Source organism: Elephas maximus, chromosome 2 (assembly GCF_024166365.1).
Source record: "Elephas maximus indicus isolate mEleMax1 chromosome 2, mEleMax1 primary haplotype, whole genome shotgun sequence".
Lineage (NCBI taxonomy): Eukaryota > Metazoa > Chordata > Mammalia > Proboscidea > Elephantidae > Elephas > Elephas maximus.
This window is the reverse complement of record NC_064820.1, coordinates 139,774,042-139,795,543: the sequence shown is the minus strand read 5'-3', so window position 1 is coordinate 139,795,543 and position 21,502 is coordinate 139,774,042. Positions and strand designations below refer to the sequence as shown.

General features: G+C 36.3%; 1 protein-coding gene across 4 annotated transcripts in view; it reads left to right on the top strand.

Annotated features, from left to right (window-relative positions):
* Positions 1–21,502, top strand: part of DMXL1 (Dmx like 1) — a 172,114-nt gene that overhangs the window by 35,443 nt on the left and 115,169 nt on the right. For all 4 annotated transcript variants that reach the window (XM_049873606.1, XM_049873604.1, XM_049873605.1 and 1 more), the window contains exons 3-5: positions 5,970–6,041; positions 9,122–9,200; positions 17,172–17,304. In XM_049873606.1, coding sequence (XP_049729563.1) covers positions 5,970–6,041; positions 9,122–9,200; positions 17,172–17,304 — 284 coding nt within the window. The remainder of the gene's footprint in view (positions 1–5,969; positions 6,042–9,121; positions 9,201–17,171; positions 17,305–21,502) is intronic.

The window sequence follows — 21,502 nt, the reverse complement described above, 5'->3', positions numbered from 1 at the left end:
AGTTGGACTGGGCTAAACGTTATAAATTTACTAATTTTTCCCCCCACATATTTAAATATATTGTTTGACTACATGATTTCACTACAGCATTTTGTGTGAGAAATAATAATTAAGAGTCTGTGGACCCAATCTTTTTTTTTTTTTTTTTTTTAAATCTTCATTTCTGATAAACCTGCCAGTCCAAGAAGTTACCACTTGAGACCTAGTTTAAAGATATTCATGGTGAAAGAATTTCTACTCTTAACAATCTTTACCTGTTTGTTGGACCGCTGCTCTTTTTGTGACTTAACCGTCCCTTCTCTTTAACATAGTTACTCACAAATGTCTCTAATGTATCCCTTCTTTTGTTCAAGTCTTTTATTACTTCTCACCGTACTATAAAAATTATCTTTGTTATAAGAGGCTAGGAGCCCTGGTGGTGCAGTGGTTAAGAGCTTGGCCACTAAGCAAAAAGTTAGCACTTTGAATCCACCAGCAGCTCTTTGAAACCCTATGGGGCAGTTCTGCTCTGTCCTATAGGGTTGCTATGAGTTGGAACCAACCTGACAGCAACAGGTTTGGTTTTTGGATTATGGAAGGCTAAAAATCCTTGAGACTGCTTTTTTTTTATTTCCTAGCTTTGTAGTTCTGTGATCTTCATTATTATATAAAAACTAATTTACACCATCCAGACTCAATGAGGCTGGTTAATGTTGGAAATCTAATTTAATAACTTCCAATGAGAGTGACCTTTTTGTGTATAGGCTGGACTACATGACAGGAGTCCTTGGGTGGTGAAAACAGTGAACCTGATCAGCTGCTAACTGAAAGTTTGGAGGTTCCAGTTGACCCAGAGGCACCTTGCAAGAAAGGCCTAGTGGTCTACTTCAGAAAAATCAGCAATTGTGAAAACTCAATGGAGCACAGTCTACTCTGACACACATGAGGTCACCATGAGTCAGAATTGACTCGATGGCAGTTGGTTAGACTACATAACAGTCCAGATTAGGATGAAGAGGTCCTTTGGTTTTATAATCATTCAGAATAAAGAAGGTGGCTGTGAGAAATGGCCTGCTGATTAAAGCCCTCTCTTCAGAGCCAGTATGAAATGAATACTTTCCCAAGTTTTTCCCCAAGCTCCACTTTTTATAACTCCCAAGTAAGAAAAGGAAAATCTCCTTTGTTTCACATATATCAGTGTTATCAAAAGGTTCCCTAAGGTATTAGGAAGAAAATTTGCTGGTTCTGGAACCTGAGCACTTCTGACTGTTTGTTTTTAAGAAAGAAATGCTTCTCCACACCATGCAAAAAAACCAAAAACCAAATCTGTTGCTGTTGAGTTGATTCCAACTCTATCTGACAGACTAGAACTGCCCCATAGAATTTCCAAGGTGAATTTGAACTGCCTATCTTTTGGTTAGCAGCCTGAGCTCTTAACTGCTGTGCCATCAGGGCTCTACTTGACACCATAAAAAGACACCATAGGCATCAGTATTTTATCATTACAGTTTTTTCTTTGAACTACCACCAGATTCATTTTCCTGGGAAAATTGATCTCCATTTATCAATGCTATTCCTTTGTTTTAAAACATTCTTAGATTTCCATTGCCTTGGAAAAGTTCACATTGTTTTCCTTGGCATGAGGCCCTGCATAACATGGCCCAAACCTACCTTTTTAATTTCCTGTCTATTATTCCATTAAAGGGGACACTGTCTTCTTGCCAGGCTGCTGGTCACTTATCTCCAAACATATGTTGCTTTTTTTCATCTTTACACCTGTTACCTGTGTTCATACAATTCTCTTTTCCTGAAAATGAATATTCACTGCCTGTTGAAATCCTACCCATACTTAAAGGCACAGACTAAACATTCCCTTCCAGACCAACTCAGTGCAGGTGATTTCTGCACCCTAAAAATTCCTCAGAACACTTGAAAATATATCCATTAAAAGTTTTTCCCTGCATTTGTTTATTATATCCCCATCCCTTACCCCCTTCACCAGATGATATGTTCTTACTTCTATCCCTGATTTTTTTCCTTCCTTTCTTACTTCACTACCTCCTTCCCTCCCTCCCTTTCATTTCCTGCCTTCTTTTGTCTGTCTAACTTCTGATGTTTTAATGTTCTTCATTTGTGACTCACTCAAACTATATTTGTAGCTGCCTTATAAAACAGAACCAGGGAAGAATATGCTTCATTGATTTAAAGAGTAAATTTAAAAGATACCCAAAATACAATATTTTTAAAATGTACTCCTTAAGAAGTTCACAGTGGAATATATCTAAGTTTTTTTTTTTTTTATTGAACTGTATGCTCACGGAATGTGAATCAAAACATAAGTTATTGGAGGCTATGCTTCTTACTTATCTATGAGTCAGCCATAAGACCTTTTCCTCACCCTTCATCAATAGTAGGCACTTTTGATCTATCCTGAATCTGTTCATTCTTTCCATCTCCACTGCCACCATGTTGGTCTTTGCCATCGTCTGTAATGCCGTAGTCTTCTAACTTGTCTTCCTATTTCTACTCTAATTTATTCATTTATTCTTTTTTTTTTTTTAATTTTATTGAGTTTTTGGTGAAAGTTTACACAGCAAGTTAGGTTTCCATTTGACAGTTTGCACACAAATTTTACAGTGACATTAGTTACTTATCATGAGATGTTAACATTCTCTCTCTTTTTTTTTAAACAATTTCTATATGTACAATTTAGTGACATTGATTACATTCTTTGAGTAATACAACCATTCTCACCCTCCTTTTCTGAGTTGTTCCTCCCTCATTACATAAACTCACTGCGTCCTAAAAAAAAAATCTTACAAGTTGCTGTTATCAATTTGATCCCATATAGATAGTTCTTAAAAGAGCATAATGCTCAAAGCAGACCTTTTTTTACTAGTTAAGCTACTGTTGTTTGCTTTTGAGAAGACTTCAGGGGATATTTTTGGTTTAAGGTTTAAAGATTATCCAAGGGTAGTAGTTTCAGGGGTTTGTCTACCCTCCATGGCGCCAAGAAGCCTGGAGTACTTTAGAATTTTAAATTCTGTTATGCATTTTCCCCCTTTTGATCAGGATTCTTCTACGGAATCTTTTATCAAAATATTCAATAATGGTAGTCAGACACCGTCTGGTTCTTCTGGTCTCATAGCAAAGGAGGCAGTTGTTCATGAAGGCAATTAGCCACAAATTCCATTTCCCCTTCCTATTCCTGACTCTCCTTCTTCTCTGTTGCTTCAGATGAATAGAGACCAATTGTTGTACCTTGAATATTTATTCTTCATACAGAAATCAGAGTGATCTTGTTCTTAAATATTATTCAGCCTACACTCAGACATAAAGTAACCTTAAAACCTTTAACGGCTTTTCATTTCTTTTAAAATAAAATTTGGACTCCTTCATGTGGCCTAGGAAACCCTTCAAGCTATGATTCCTACCTACTACCTCCCTTTCCATCCTCTATTCAGCCATTTCTAGTGCTATTTTAGCCACAATGCCTTTTTAAAAATTCCTTAAATATGAGTTTTTCCAACTTCAGAGCCATTACACGTGTCTGCTTCAGAATCTTCACAAAGCTCCAGTCCTTGGCCCCACACCCCACACACAGGCCAAGAAGATTTTAGCCAAGTAGGTTTTCTTTCATGTATTCTATCAATCCTTTATTAGGAAACTATATTGCATTTTATTGAAAAATGTGTTAACTTCATTAACATTGTGAAAAATGTGTTAACTTCATTAACATTGTGAAAACAACAGAATTAATTGTTCTTTTGGTTTATAGATCCTATTATAGACTGTCATTTTTAGTAAATACACATTTCTTGTATTCATCTGTGCTAAATGATAATTCCACTTTTCTATTGTGTTTTTTGGCTTACAGATGCTTCTCAATTAGACTATTTTAATTGATATTCATAACTTCATGGGCTATAGAAAAGAAGCTAATATTCCTATTTATCTGCTGTATCTTTATACCATGCGTAATTGGTCAAGGAGTAGTTAGAATTTGAATGCCGTTCTTGACCAAGGAAATTAAGGTGGTAGGTTTTTTCTTCATAACTTAGATAGTGGTCTTTGGGCTTTGTAGCTGTGATCAAATTCTGGTTGACTTTTTTAGGTCTGACTGTCGTGTGCATTATTTAGCCTGAGTTCTGATGGTTTAACTTTTCTGACTGTTCTTTTTTACTTGTATACCTCTACCTTTGGTGTATAACCAGAGAGAGCAAGTCACAGAACTAAATGGAGCATTCAAATACCTTTTTTGGAAGAAATTCTGGTTTTATAAATACTGTATTCATACTTCAGGAGTTTTTTCCTTCCCAAAATTCAGAGAGCTTAGAAGGGAAGAGGCTCTCACAGAATGGCCTAGGTGATTAGAAAGGTACAGTAGACAATGGTGGAATGTGGACTGCTAGGTTCTAGATTTGGTCTACTCAGGAAGCATTTCCACTTGTAGTAGAGAAGGGAATGTTCTTTGCTCCCTTCAGAAATAATAAGCGACAGTATAAACTTGCTTCTGAAGCTTTTCTATTTTTTGAGAGGAAGGTATTTGTAATATATTGGAAATTTTACTTGCTGTAAGAACTCTGTAAGTGAAAACTGAAGATTCAGGTCAGGTCAGAGTGTCAGATAAACAGAAGGATGTTAGACTTGAAAGAAGCTTTGCTTAGTCTAAAAGTAAGAAATAGGCAATGTTAATTATAGTCATACATGTATTTATATTTATAGCCTGAATACTATATGTTATATATCTATAACCTGAAATGTCTTGGTTATATATCTTTGTCAGGTTATATATCTATAACCTGAATTGTCTTATGCACTAGGTTTAGAGTCAGTAAAATAATTTGGCTGCCCTTTTCTTTACTTTAGATGTGATTTGTCAGGGTCACAGTTTTTCTGACCTGTGTTTCTTCTTTATGAAATTGGAGTAATAATAACTGCCTTAGCTAGCTTAAGGAATTGAGGAAATTAGTTTATTGGGAAAATACTGTGTAAGATGTAAAGTGCTTTACAAATATAAGATCTTTATTATTTCAGTCGTTATTTGCATACTGTAACTGTAGTTGATCTGTAATATTGTTAACTTTGAGGGCAGGGAACCTGAAAACTCATCTTTCAATCACATTAACTTCCATATTTTTTAAATTGTGTTAAAAATATATATATATATCAAAACATTTGCCAATTCAACAATTTTTAGGCATACAATTCAGTGACATTGATTCTGTTCATTATATTGGGAAATTATTACCACTGTCCTCTTCCCTTTTTTGATAAAGTCCTTCGATGAACAAAAGTTTTTAATTTTTATGAAGTCCCATTTATCTATTTTGTTTTTTGCTGCTGGTGGTGCTTTTGATGTCATATCTAAGAATTCATTGTTGAAAACTAGTCCTGAAGCAGTACTTCTATGATTTCTAAATCACATTAAGTTCCATATTTGATGAAGAAGTCATTCATATGTTTTCATTTATGAGGAAGGGATTTAACTTTTACTGTGCATCTTATGGAAACCCTGGTGGCGTAGTGGTTAAGTGCTACGGCTGCTAACCAAGAGGTCAACAATTTGAATCCGCCAGGTGCTCCTTGGAAACTCTATGGGGCAGATCTACTCTGTCCTATAGGGTTGCTATGAGTCGCAATCGACTCGACGGCAGCAGGTTTGGGTTTTTTTTTTGGTGAGTCTTATATGTGGTGTTATATAGTAGCTGTTTTACAAATGTAATTTCAATCTTCAAAATAAATGTGTTAGGAAAATAATATCATGCCTATTAAATACACAAAGATAGGGAAAGTAAGATTTAGAGACGTTAACTTGCTAGTAAGTGATCAGGGTGGGATATGAGTGTTTCCAAAACCAACATTATCAAGTATCACTGAATGAAATCGTGTGTGTGGGCATAGTTATTATAGTATATTCATTTCTTTTGCTCTTTGGATCCATAAGTTAACATATCCTTAATATATATTTTCTTTTTTCTTTTTAAAAGATTGCAGCATCCTACGGAAATGTTATCTCTGTTTTTGAACCAGTTAACCTACCGAAGGAAAAGAAAAATTTGGTCAGTAATTTATCATGTTTCTTTTAGGAAACAGAAATTTCTTAATAATCAAAAGATACTTTAGGAGTACAACATCAAAGCCATCATCAAGTATACCAGCATGAATTACTCTCTATAACTGAAGATACAGCACTTCATATCAAAAGTATATTTAAGTGTTTCGTTGGACTAGAATTAAACTAAATAGTGCCTGTGAATTGTCTTGAAATGTTTTATTTTTTTTCTTTCTGACATCTTTTTATTTTATAATAAATATTTAAAGAGTCAACACCTAAAGTTTGGCAGTTACCTTATTGCTTGTATCAAACACCATGATCCAGGCATATGTGGCAGTTTATTTTTTGTTTTTACAATCTGCCTTTATACAGTCTTTTTTTGCGTTTTCTTTTCCTATGTGTATTGTTCTTAAGGTTACATGTTTTAATCGCAGAGTCTTAACATACCTCCAGGAGTTATTTTCTTGCATTTATTATTTACTGTAGTTGTTAATGAGTCAGTGAATGTTTTTCTTGATAAAGAAATCATATTCAGAAATAGTTCTGAAGGCTGGTTAAAGCAATAGTGAGTAAATATTGGGGTTATGTGGTAGATCTCATAGGTGCTTTAATAACTCATAACCGTTGGACCAGGTTATTTTCCTCATCTCCACTAAAGATTAAACTAGTGGTTTAAACCATATGAAAGAGGTCAGCAGAGTGTATTAAGAGCCGAAGGACTGGTTTCTACAGCTGTTGCTTTCTAGCTGTCTGATCAACTCTGCAAGTTAATCAACCCTATGAGGCTCCTTGCTTAACTCCAGAATTGATTAATATCTATTCTTCTTCATGGGGATATTGTAAGGATGGCATGATGTCATAGACTGTATGTGGAAATGTGTTAATTGTAAAGAATTATATGATGTTTTTCTAATACACATATCTTAAGACAACTCTTGCAGAGTTGATCAGACAGCTAGAAAGCAACAGCTGTAGAAACCAGTCCTTCGGTTCTTAATACACTCTGCTGACCTCTTTCATATGGTTTAAATCACTAGTTTAATCTTCAGTGGAGATGAGGAAAATAACCTGGTCCAATGGTTATGAGTTATTAAAGCACCTATGAGATCTACCACATAACCCCAATATTTACTCACTATTTTTATTGCTTAAGTTATATACCTACTGATAGTTTTCATATCATTTTCATTTAGGTCATTAGTACCTTAGGAATTCTTTCTGATATAGTTTGTGTAGTTATTATTTATTTTTTATAATTAAGGCAGCAGAAAACAAACAAAATAAGTAACTTGACCACCAAAACAGCTGTTTAGCCACAGAACTAAGACTGAAGCCAGCTCTATTGATTTGTAGGTGTGAGCATTCTCTTCCCTACCTTGTGTTAATGAAAGGGATTTCTCTGGGTTAATTGATATACACCTTTAAATTCTATGGAAGGCGTGTCCACAATTCTCCTGATTTCTATTTTTGTTTATTATATATTACCTAATGAATCTAATACTAGAGGCTCTTGTAGCCTTATGAATTAGTAATGGTAATTACTAAAAATAAAATTTAAAGATGATAGCTTCAAGCACCCAGAGCAGTGCAGTACAAATAATATTCAGTATTTGTTGAATAAAATAACTGACTTTTTAAAATGACTGTTACAGTAAAATGCCTTTATTAGTAAGGGTAGAATAGAGAATTTTAGTTTTTTACATATTTTCTCTTTTACTAGTTATAATTGATGAATGTAATAGTGTCAAAGACTCAACTAGAAGAAGCTGGTTTATTGGTGGGCAGTACTAACTTTGCAGAAAAGATTAAAAAAAAAAACTTCATAATAAAGGGGAAGACTGTCGGGTAGAAAAATTAGACTTGGAAGATGCACAAAATCTCTGATTCCAGAAGAATCCCAGAGAATCTTTAGATTCTCATAAAAAAGATATTACTCCCTTTTCTTTGTACATTCTGGACTATTATTTTAAGGCGGCAGCTTTTCATGAGAGTTGCACTTCAGAATCACTGATGGATACACATGTCTACACTCTGCGCTGCAGATTTCTAAATCTGTAGGCCTGGATTTGTGCCTAGGCACTTGCATTTCTAGTTCCGGAGGGGGTTCTGATGTGTACCGTGATTGAAAGCCATTCCTATAAGACAGTATTTTTTAAAAGCATATTCTACAGGCCACCTGGGGTTATTCTTTGTTTTAAAATACATGTTCCAGTGCCCCGTCCTGAGCCCTTTGAACCTGAATCTTTTGTCATGGGCCTTGGAAATTTGAATTTTAAATAAACATCTCAGGCTATTGTTAATTGTGCTAGTTTGAGAACCACTGCATTAGGAGAAAGTTTATGGATCTTAATCTGTTAGTGGGTAGTGAAATCAACTTAGTAGGCCACACCTAAGTTTACAAAGACAATAAAGTAGAAGAGAAAATGTCAGAGTGCATTATATGTAGTCAAGGGAAATTTACATGCGTTTACGTATATACGTATGTGTGGCCTGGGTCACAGTACATGTATTTCTTAACTGGCTTGCAGGCAAAAAAAGTTTGAAAACCATTGTCTTAAGGAATGGAATGCTTGTTGTTGTTAGGTGCTGTGGGGTTGATTTCGACTCAAGGCGGCAACTGCATAACATTAAGGAAGTGTTACATCTCTTATTCTAAATTTTTCTACATTCTGTCATGATATCCCAGGTGGGGAGGAAACATTTTTAAAGAGAAGGAAGCCCAAAGTAGCAAAGTTCCAGACACACTTAAAATTAAACCTTTAACTGTAACTGTAATAATACAAATAATAATTATTGTAATTTTAAATATGTGAGGTTAATAATACTCTTGTCTAAGGTGGCATATTCTTATTTGTTATATGCTAGAACACAGACTTTGGGTTTTCCAGAAATGGATATTCTCTCATAATCTCCATCATCATATATTCCTTATTTGTCTTCATTTAATTGACCATTTTGATCTTAAAAATGACTACATGTATTGTTATAAGAATAATAAGCCTGAATGTATATACATTTGATATAGAAAACGTGCCAGTCATAATTGGATAAACTACCTTTCTTTTTTTTTTTTTTCAATTGTAGGAATCATATAGTCAGTGGCAGAAAACTGGCCAATTTTTTCTGGAGTCTATAGCACACAATATAACTTGGGATCCCACAGGTAAGAAAACAAGTGGGGTTAATTGAAATATCGCTTGCCTAGGCTTTTGATTTTATTGCTTTCATGATTTCAGTTCTGTTATGTGTGAGATTATGGGGAATACAAAACTAAGTAAAACAAGATCATGACCTTTTAAAACTTATTCTGAAATGAAGACAAATATGTACTGTAATGGATGACAGAATGTGCTAAATGCTATAATAGGCATACCTATTGTTTCAGGAAGGAGACATTAATTCTCTTGGTGAGTCAAGGTTTATTGAAGAGTATTTCACGTGAGAATAGATAGATTTTAACAACAAGGGTGGAGTGGCAGGGAGGAAGGAAAAAGAAGTGAATTCCAAGAAGAGATAATATGTATCAGTATTCTGTTTCTGAGTTTAAAAACCATCCCAAAACATAGTGGCTTTAAACATCAGTGATTTTATTGCTCATGATTATGTGGGTCAGGAATTCTTTCAGGGCTCAGTGGGGATGACTCATCTCTGCTTCATGTGGTATTGGCTGAAGTAGCTTGTCTGGGGTTAGAGAATCCAAGAAAAGCTTCATTCATGTGTCTGGAACCTTCATGCTGGCTGTCTACTGGAATGGCTTTTTCACCTCCATGTGGCCTCTCTCCTTGTGGTGTTCAACCTCTAGGTCCTCTCTTACGTGGCCTCTCTAGCAGAGTAGCCTTCTACATAGTAGCTGCATGCTAAGAGGGAAAACAGAGCTTGCAAGACCTCATAAAGCCTGGGCTTGGAAGTTCCATAGTATTATTCCTGCCACATTATATGGTCAAAGCAAGTCACGTGGCTAGCCCATAGTCCAGGGATGAAGGAATTGACTCTATCTCTTGATGAAAGATGTGACAAAGTCATATTGCAGAGGGGCATGGACACAGGGAGATATGATTTATTGGGAGCCATTTCTAACACTCTACCACGATGAGCAAAGACACAGAGAAAGAAAATGTATCTTGTAGTTGAGAGTTGTTAGCTCACTGGGGCTGAAATTAGTCCAGAGGTGAAGAGGTAAGACTGCAACATATTATGAAAAGTTCTTTAAAGTAATGTTAATGATTTTAAATTTAATTATTTTCAGTTGTCTAAAAGCTGTTATAGGTTTTTGCAAGAGATAAATGACATGCTAAGATTTATGCTTTTGTAAGATTGGTCTGGTAGCAGTGAGTTAGAAAAAACAGAGACAGGAGGGACAGGAAGATAAAAGTTACAATATACTTTTAAAAGTTTTTTAAAAATCACAGTGTTTTAAAATGTTTGTTCTCATGAGATTTGTAAGATTGAAAATTTCTCTCTGGTAATGGCACAATGGTTAAGTACTCAGTTGCTAACCCATGAGCCACTCTGTGGGAGAAAACACTTGGCAACATACTCCCATAAAGATTTCAACCTAGGAAACCCTATTAGGCAATTCTACTCTGTCGTATTCATGCATAAGAGTTTTTTTTTTTTTTTTTTTTTGTCTGTGTGTGTGCTTTAAGTGAAAGTTTACAAATCAAGTCAGTTTCTCATACAAAAATTTATATACACCTTGCTATGTACCCCTAGTTGCTCTCCCCCTAATGAGACAGTACACTCCTCTCCACCCTGTATTTCCAAGTCCATTCAACCAGCTTCTGTTTCCCTCTGCCTTGTCATCTCCCCTCCAGACAGGAGTTACCCATACAGTCTCATGTGTCTACTTGAGCCAAGAAACTCATTCCTGACCAGTATCATTTTCTGTCTTATAGCCCAGTCCAATCCCTGTCTGAAGAGTTGGCTCATTCATAAGGTTGTCACTGTCCAATTTTTTTAGAAGTAGTTGCCAGGTCTTTCTTTCTAGTCTGCCTTAGCCTGGAAGCTCTGCTGAAACCTGTCTACCATGGGTGACCTTGCTAGTATTTGAAGTATCAGTGACATAGCTTCCAGCATCATAGCAACACACAAGCTACCACGAGAACAAACTGACAGAAAAGTGGTTGAGGCAAAGCTGGAACCACTCATTCATCTCTGCTAAATAATTTGGAAGACAGCTACCTGACGAACTGACTGGAAGAGATCCATAGTCATGCACATTCCAAAAAAGATTATCCAACAGTATGCGGAAATTATCGAACAATATCATTAATACCACATGCAAGTAAAATTTTACTGAAGATCATACGAAAACAGTTGTGGCCGTACATTGTCAGGTGTCTCCAGAAATTCAGGCCGTATTCAGAAGAGGACATGGAACAGGGGGTATCTTTGCTGATGTCAGATGGCTCTTGACTGAAAGCAGAGAATACCAGAAAGAAGTTTACCGGTGTTTTATTGACTATGCAAAGGCATTCGACTGTGTGGATCGTAACAAATTGTGGATAACATTGTAAAGAATGGGAATTCCAGGGCACTTAATTGTGCTCACGTGGAACCTGTACATAGACCAAGAGGCAGTTGTTTGAACAGAACAAAGGGATACTGCATGGTATAAAATCAGGAAAGATGTATGTTAGGGTTGTATCTTTCACCATACTTATTCAGCCTGTATGCTAGGCAACTAATCTGAGAACCTGGACTGTATGAAGAAGAACATGGCATAAGAATTAGAGGAGGACTCATTAACAACCTGCAGCATGCAGATGACACAACCTTGCTTGCTGAAAGCAAAGAGGACTTGAAGCGCTTACTGATAAAGATCAAAGACTGCAACCTTCAGTATAACTTGCACCCCAAAATAAAGAAAACAAAAATTCTCACAACTGGACCAAAAAGCAACATCATGATAAACAGAGAAGGTTTTGAAGTTGTCAGTTATTTCGTTCTATTTGGAGGAGCAATCAACAATGCCTATGAAAGCAGCAGTCAAGAAATCAAACAGTATATTGCATTGGTCAGATTTGCAGCAAAAGACCCCTTTAAAGTGTTAAAAAGCAAAGATGTCACTTTGAGGACCAAAGTGCGCCTGACCCAAGCCACGGTATTTTCATTCACCTCATATATAGCACTATAACTTGTACTCATTTGTTTACATGATTTATTTATTTTAATTATGGATAACATTGCGAAGAATGGGAATTCCAGAACACTTAAGTGTGCTCATGAGGAGCCTGTACTTAGAGCAAGAGACAGTTGTTCGGACAGAACAAGGGGATGCTGAGTGGTTTAAAGTCAGCAACGGTATGCACCAGGGTGGTATCCTTTCACCATACCTATTCAATCTGTATGCTGAGCAAATAATCTGAGAAGCTGGACTATATGAAGAAGAATGGGCTTCAGGATTGAAGGAAGACTCGTTAACAACCTGCATTATGCAGATGACACAGCATTGCTTGCTGAAAGTGAAGAGGACTTGAAGCACTTACTGATGAAGATCAAAGACCACAGCCTTCAGTATGGATCACACCTCAACATAAAACAAAAATCCTCACAACTGGACCAATAAGCCACATCATGATAAACAGAGGAAAAATTGAAGTTGTCAAGGACTTCATTTTACTTGGATCTACAATCAACACCCGCGGAAGCAGCTGTCAAGAAATCAAAAGATGCATTGCATTGGGACCTCTTTAAAGTGTTGAAAAAGGAAAGATGTCACTTTAAAGACTAAAGTGCACCTGATCCAAGCCATGGTGTTTTCAATTGCATCGTATGCATGTGAAAGCTGGACAGTGGATAAGGAGGACTGAAGAAGAATCAATGCCTTTGAATTGTGGCGTTTGTGAAGAATATTGAGTATATCATGGACTGTTTTGCCAAAAGAAGGAACAAATCTATCTTGAAGGACGTATAGTCAGGATGCTCCTTAGAAGCAATGATGGTGAGACTGCATCTTACATATTTTGGATGTGTTGTCAAGAGGGATCAGTCCCTGGAGAAGGACATCATGCTTGGTAAAATACAGGGTCAGCGGAAAAGATGAAGACCCTCAATGAGATGGATTGACACAGTGGCTGCAACAATGAGTTCAAGTATAACAATGATTGTAAGGATGGCACAAGACTGGGCAGCGTTTCCTTCTGTGGTACATAGGGTCACTATGAGTCGCGATGGAGTTGACGGCACCTCACAATAATTTTTTTTTTTTTTATTAGACAAAGGCTAAGATTTACTCGGTATTTATTTCTGGAGCCTGGCATATATTAGGCATTCAATAAATGTTCATATATTTGATTACTAGTCCTGTGATCAAGAGCAAGCTATTTAACAGTTCAATAATGGTTAACTTAATATCTATCTATAATGGTTAAATTAATATCTACTTCACAAGATTGTTTTTTAATGATCAGAAGTGACGATGTAAATGAAAGTACTTAGTAAATTATAAACTTCTATGCAAATATTGTTATGAAGCGATCTGGATAGCTACTTGAAGTGTCATATTAATTATTGCAATAAAAACATTTAATATTTGTTCAATAATTACTCTAAAGCAAAGATGAGACGATACGGGAGCAGGGAAACTACTAGAAATAGAACAACCAGCACACAACTAAAGAGAATGTTGACACGTTGTGAAAAATGTGGAAAAAAATTAATATTTGAATTAAATGATATTTCTGTAGTAATGACATATTGGTAGTTCGAAATTTTTGTGCTTGTAGTCTAGCAGTACTAATGCTTCAGGGGATAGTATTAATGTTAAGTTTCCCTAAAATCGTTTTTACTGAGTGGTATTACAAGATAACTATTTTCTTAACATATCTATATCTAGTAGTGGCTAATGACCACTGATTATCTTTTTTTTTTTAGTGTTATTGTGGTAATATATATAGCCAAATATTTGCCATTTTAACCAGTTCGGTGACACAAGTACATTCACCATGTTGTACAGCCATCACCACTATCCATTCTCAAATATTTTTCATATACCCCTATAGGGCCATTCTACTCTGTCACGTGGGGTTGCTGAGTTGGAATAGACTCCACGGCACCTAACAACAAAAACAAACAGAAACTCAGTACATCTTAAGCAGTAACTCCTCATATTTTCCTCCCCTCAATCCATGGTAACCAGTAATAAACTTCTTTCTGTATGCATTTGTCTGTGCTGTATATTTTTTATAAGTGGCATCATACAGTATTTGTCCCTTTGTGTCTGACTTATTTCAGTCAACATAATGTTTTCAAGGTTCATCCAAGTCAAAGCATGGAAGTGCATTGTTCTTTATGACTGTCTGGTGTAGTGAATTCTTAATATGGCTCTTCTAGCTATAGTTTTCTTAACACCCCCCAAATAACTGGGTGGGACTATGCACATGAGCTGTTTGTGGCCCACCAAGGGGATTAGATAGCTTACTAATAATGTAAATAAGATGCGTGGCACCCTTGTGGGGATGGGACCGTGCTAATAAAGTATATGACCGTAAGGAGGGGATTGGACAGTTTTGCCATCCCACTAGGGTTAAAGGGAGACATGGAGAGGGAGAGAAAGAGAGAGGGCTTTAACACGGAAGACAGAGAGAGGCAGCAGAAGCAACAGAACCAGGACAGAGAGGGAGAGTTGTAACACTGGAGACAGTGAGAAGTAGTGGCAAAGAAACAGTAGCTGCAGAACCAGAAGACGGCGCAGTCGGCTTCCCAGCCTGTGGGCCCAAGGCTTGCTGGCAGAGTGGGGTGTGCTTATTGTTGGAGCTAAAAGAGCTTTGTAGCACTTGAGCAAGTGAGCAGGGCAGAGGCCAAGCTAAGGGGCCAAGGGCCAGGCTATGGCACAGCTGAGAAGAGGCTGTTGTGATGGACGAATTGTATCTTGAGCATTCCTGAACCTAAATTGTAGCTTGTCACTTCTGTAATAAACCCCGTAATCATAAGTATGGTCTCTGAGTTCTACACGGGCACTGTCACGAATTATTGAACTCTACAGAGAAGAGAGTACCCTGGTAAAAAGGTTGGAGAGTGGAGGCATGTGTTACCTCCACCTCACAGGAATCAGTCTTGGGCTATTGATATTGATTCTCCTTCCCTCTTGTGAAATTAGAGGAGGTCAGACACCTCTGCTGCGACATCATTTTTAACAGACCAAATAATATTCCCTTGCACAGATATGCCACATTTTATGTATGCCTTCATCTGTGGTTTCTGAATCAACATACCATATCATACCATACCTACTTTTATTCCAGGATTAATTATTTTGTATTCTATATTAAGTTCATAAAAACCCACCCAGTGCCATCGAGTCGATTCCATAGGTACCTTAATTTCATCTTCAGTTTATGTTAAAGAAAAGAAAGCTTGTGTCTGTTGGTCAATTCAACAGTGGAATAATTGTTTCATTAGTACTTTCTGTACTTTTTTTTTTTAAAAAACTGTCTCTGAGACTTTCTAGCTAGTTGACACTGTTTTTTGAACTTCTGCTAAGTGCCTGGCTTGTGTTAGATACTTATGCATATTACAGCTAATCCTTACAACTTTATACAAATCCCTATTATTACCGATGAGAAAATTGAGGCTCAGAGGTTGCCCAATTAGGTTAAATAAGCATGGCTATTTAAGTGACTTACTTGGGATTCCTGATATAAGCCCTATACTTTTGCCATAGACCCACCTTCTTTTTGAAATAAGAAAGTGATCATTCCAAAGACATACAAATCCATGGTCCTTAACTGCAGAGGTGAATGCCTTATGTATTGTCAGCTTTTTTGCCAAAATTGCTGCTTCTTCCTTACGTTCTTTGGTTGACAGCATAATCTTTTCTTCATTTACTCAAGTCATAAAATTGGAATCTGTCTTTGAAACCACTGTTCTATTTTTTTGTTGGTGTCTGGCATTTACAATTCTATTTTTGAAATGTTTTTCAAATCCTTGCTTCCTGTTTTAATATCTGCTTCAGATCCTCATGATTTCGATTTGTATTATTATGGATTGGTTTTCCTCTCTTTTATGTCTTCCTTAATCATGTCCCTCTCCAGAGTTATTTTCTAAAAAAGATCTTTAACCTTCATTGTGTACTGGAGTCTTTGATAGCATGATATGAGCTATAGATTACCTCTCTAGAAAGATGCATATCCTATATATATACTTAAAACTTTTGCATGTAATTTCAAGTGAAGGAGGTTCACAGACTTCATCAGGTTCATCCAATTGAGATCCTTTATTCTAAAACACAAATCCGATTATGTAATCTTCCTACTTAAAACCCTTGTAACTCCTAACTACCTATAACATAAATTCCAAACTCCTGTGAACTTCAAAATCCTTCACAATCTGACCTCACATTTTCCAACCTTAGTTTTTCCTTCTAGTCATACTTTGTACCTTATACCTTAATCACACCATATTATTAGGCATTCTTGGGAAAATATATGATCTCACATGCCCTCCTGCCTTTGTTTCTGTTAGATCCCATTTCTAAAATGCCTGTCTCAACTGCTTATTCTCCTAAGGACCAAGTTGCATTTCATCACTTTCCCTGACATTTTCACTACAGGTATATATAATTTCTCCCTTCTGTAGGAAACCCTGCTGGCATAGTGGTGAAGTGCTACAGCTGCTAACCAAAGGGTCGGCAGTTCGAATCCACCAGGCACTCCTTGGAAATTCTATGGGGCAGTTCTACTCTGTCCTATAGGGTCGCTATGAGTCGGAATTGACTCGATGGCACTGGGTTTTTTTTTTTTTTTTTTTTTTTATGGGCTTCTGTAAAATATTACACACATATCCATCGTGTCTGTAATACTTTTACATTGAATCATAATGTTTTTTATGTCTTTCCCTCCACTGAATGTGGACTAATCTTGAATAGTGCGTTGTCATTGTGTCCCCAGGGTCTGGTACAAAGAAGATGCTCATTAACTGTTTGCTAAAAGAGAGAGAATAAGAGCTTTTCACTTCTTTCTCAAGCTGCTGCTTCAACAAAATAAAAATAGTCATCTTTCTTCTCTCTGCAAATGTTTTTTATTTGAATTTTTTTAAGAATGTGTGTTTATTATATGAAACTCATGAGCTTGTAACCCAACCACATGTAATTATTAATATCCTAAACAGTAAATGGTGAATGATTTTTTTTCAGGCAGTCGTCTTTTAACTGGTTCCAGCTGTTTGCAGCTCTGGTCCAATACTAATTTGGAGAAGCCAAACGAAGATGAAAATCCAGATAAATCCGATCTTAACTCTGGGGATTGGAGATGCATCTGGCATTGCAGGTAAGTGAGTAATTAAGACAAACTGAAAGGCCTATTCAATGCCGTTGTATATTAACAATGTATTTTAGTTTGTGCAAAACCACACTAACATAAAGAATATTGATTTTTATTTTGTGATGTGCCTTTTCGTATATAGAGATTTGCCATTTCCTATGTTCTACAGATTTTCCCATGTTCTACACATTTTCATATTTCCATACATTTATGTGTAAAGTAATTGCAATATAAAATAACTTAGAGGAAATATAAGAAATTTGTAAGGTGTATATGAAGATCATTAAATAGAAACTTGCAGAATTATACAAAAGGAGAAAGAGACCTTCCTTACTTTCAAAAGTAAGGCTTCAAAGCCTTCCTATTATGAAGCAGTCTGTTTTCCTCAAATTAATCTATGTGTTGAACATAATCCTTTCAAAATCTATTGGGATTTTTATGTTTGAGTATAGCTCTAAACTTCATTTAAAGGGATTAATATGGAAAATTCTGAAGGAAAAGAGGAATAAGGATGTACAGATAGTAAAATGAATTCTAAAGCTGTAGCTGTTCAAAGCGTGTATTACTGATACAACAACAGACAGATTAGGGTTCAGGATTAGACCCAATTATACATTCAGAATAAAAGGTGGTGTTTTACATTAGTGGGGCAAACTGTCTAGCTCGGTTGAGGGGAAAATGAAGTTAGAGCTTATTTCGTACCTGGCACCAAAATAAATGTCAGATGGAGGAAAACGTAAATTTCTATACAATGAAACGTAAAATATTAGAGAAAAATATCAGTTAATTTGTATATTGTGGAACTACTGTGTCCAATGTGATAGCCACTAGCCACATGTGGCTACTAAACACTTGAATGTGGCTAGTGTAAGCTGAGATGTGCTGTAAGTATAAAATAGACACTGGATTTCAAAAACCTAGCACAAAAATGTAAAATATTAATAATTTTTATAAAGATTACATGTTGAAATGAATTTTAGATATATTGTTGTTATTATTGTTGTGTGCTGTCAAGTCGATTCCAACTCATAGTGACCCTATAAGACAGAGTAGAGCTGCCCCATTGGGTTTCCAAGGAGCAGCTGGTGGATTTGAACTCTTGACCTTTTGGTTTGTAGCCTGAGCTCTTAACTACTTTGCCATAAGGGCTGTTATTTACATTGATTAAATACATTAGGTTGAATAAAATACATTAATTAATTTTACCTATTTTAATAATTTTTTATTATTGAGAGTATACACAACAAAAACATACACCAATTCACTTTTACATGTACATTTCAGTGACATTGATTACATTCTTCAAGTTGTGCAGTAATTTTCACCCTCCTTTTCCGAGTTGTTCTGCCCCCATTAACATGTACTCACTGCCCCCTAAGATTCCTATCTCATCTTTCAAGTCACTGTTGTTAGTTTGATCCCATGTCGATAAATCTTAAAAGAGCACAATGCTAAAAGGCAGACATTCTTTACTAGTTAAGCTAAACTATACTTGATTTTAAGAAGACTTAAGGGGATATTTTTGATTTAAGGTTTAAAGATTATTTTAGGGCAATCGTTTTAAAGTTCATCCAGACTTATGACTCCGTAAAATCTGGATTCCTTGAGAATTTGGTCAGGATTCTTCTGTAGAATCTTTGATCAAAATATTCAGTAATGGTAGCCAGGCACCATCAGATTCTTCTGTCACCTGTTTCTTTTTACTTTTTGCAATATGGGTATAGCAAATTTCAATTACATATTTGGCTCTTGTTTGTCATTTACCTGTTATGGCTATAGCATGAAAGTCCTCCACACCAAAAAGAGAACTTTGAGAAGGAAATCAGGGAAACAATACCATTAACAATAGCCCCCAAGAAGATAAAGTACTTAGAAGTAAATCTAACCAGGGGTGTAAAAGACTTATACAAGGAAAACTACAAAATACTACTACAGGTCGCCAAAAGAGACTTACATAAATGGAAAAACATACCTGCTTACAGATAGGAAGACTTAGCATCGCGAAAATGTCAGTATTACCCAAAGCAATCTGTTGATATAATGCATAGCCAATCCAGATTCCAACAGCATTCTTTAATGAGATGGAAAAACTAATCACTAACTTTACGTGGAAAGGAAAGAGGTCCCAGATAACTAAAGTGTTATTGAAAAAGAACAAAAAAGTAGGAGACCTCACACTCCCTAATCTCAGAACCTACTATACAGCCACGGTAGTCAAAATAGCCTGGTATGAGTACAACAACAGATACATAGACAAACAAAATTGAGAACTTAGACAGAAATCCATCTACCAATGGGCAGCTGATCCTCGATAAATGGCCAAAGTCCATTGAATGGGGAAAGAGACAGTCTCTTTAACAAATGGTGCTGGCAAAACTGGAGGTCTATCTGTAGAAAAATGAAACAGGAATGGTAGCTCACACCATACACAAAAACTAACTCAAAATGGATCAAAGACGTAAATGTAAAACCTAAAACTATAAAAATCATGGAGGAAAAAACAGGAACCTTAATATATGGCATAAATAGAATACCAAACATAACTTAAAATGTACCAACAGCAGAAGATGAACTAGATAAATGGGACCTCCTAAAAATTAAACACTTAAGCTCATCAAAAAACTTCTCCAAAAGTGTAAAAAGAGAACCTAGAGACTGGGAAAAAATTTTTTGGCTATGACATATCCGACAAGGATTTTAATCTCTAAAATACCATCTCACCCTAACAATAATGGCACTCATAAAAAAAAGGAAAATAACAAACATTGGCAAAGTTGTGGGAAGATTGACACTCTTTTATACTGTTAGTGGGAATGCAAGATGGTACAACCACTATGGAAAACAGGTATGGCACTTCCTTTAAAAGCCAGAAATTGAAATACCATATGATCCAGTAACTCCACTTCTAGGTATACACCCTAAAGAAGTAAGAGCCATGACATCAATAGACATATGCACTCCTGAGTTCATTGCAGCATTACTCACAGTATCAAAAAGATGGAGACAACGTAAGTGCCCATCAGTGGATGAATGGATAAACAAAGTGTGGTACATACACATAATGGAATACTATGCAATGATAAAGAATAACGATGAATCCACAAAACATCTCACAACATGGATGAATTTGGAGGACATTATGCTGAGTGAAATAAGTCAGTTACAAAAGGACAAATATTGTATGAGACCACTATTATTAAAAAAAAAAAGAGAGAGAGAAGGTTTATATACAGAAAAAAAAAAATTATTTGATTGTTACTAGAGATGAGAGGGGGACCGGAGGGAATATTCCTAACAATATAGAAAAAAAAAATTTTTTTTAGAAGGCACACATTAATATTGGTAAAGGGAAAGGTAAGGCACAAAGAAGGTCAGCACAACCTGACCAAGGCAAAGGAAGACATTGAGAGGAAAGCATGAATAAAGGGCAGCTGTGGTAATTATTATAACATAGATAGTTCTGCAACATTAGTATTAACAAATAATAATTTGCAAATGAATACATAGGTAGATAGGTATGCTAAAGAGGTGTGGGAAGGTATAAGGGAGCACACCCACCTGCAGATATGGGTTTGGGTATGGATATTTCTACATACGTAATTGTAGGTGCTGCATGTATATTAATATAGACGATAGAGCACACAAGGGGTACAGCCCTGGAAACTTCTTAGACATAACCAAAACACCTCACGGGACAAAGTTCCTAGGCTCAAAGGTGAAGGACCATATATTCGGAGGACATCTTGCCAAGTTGGCACAAGATAGCTCGTAAAGACAATGTCCTGTATCCTATCCTAGTGGCATCTGGGGTCTTGAAAACTTGCGAGTGGCCATCTAAAATACAGCTATTGATCTCTTCCTGTCCAGAGCAAAGGAGAGTGAAGAAAACCAAAGAATCGAGAGAGCAGTTAGTCGAAAGGACAAATGGACCATGTGAACCACAGCCTACATACCCCTGAGGCCAGAACTAGATGGTACTGGGACACCACTACCAACTGCTCTAACTGGGATCACAACAGAGGGTCTCGGACAGAGCAGGATAAAAACGTAGAACAAAAAATCAAGTTCACAAATAAGACCAGATTTACTGGTTTGACAGAGGCTGAAGAAACCCCTGAGGCTATAGCCCTAAGATACCCTTCTGACCTGGAACTGAAGCCATTCCTAGAGACCACCTTTCACCTTAACTATAGACAGGCCCATA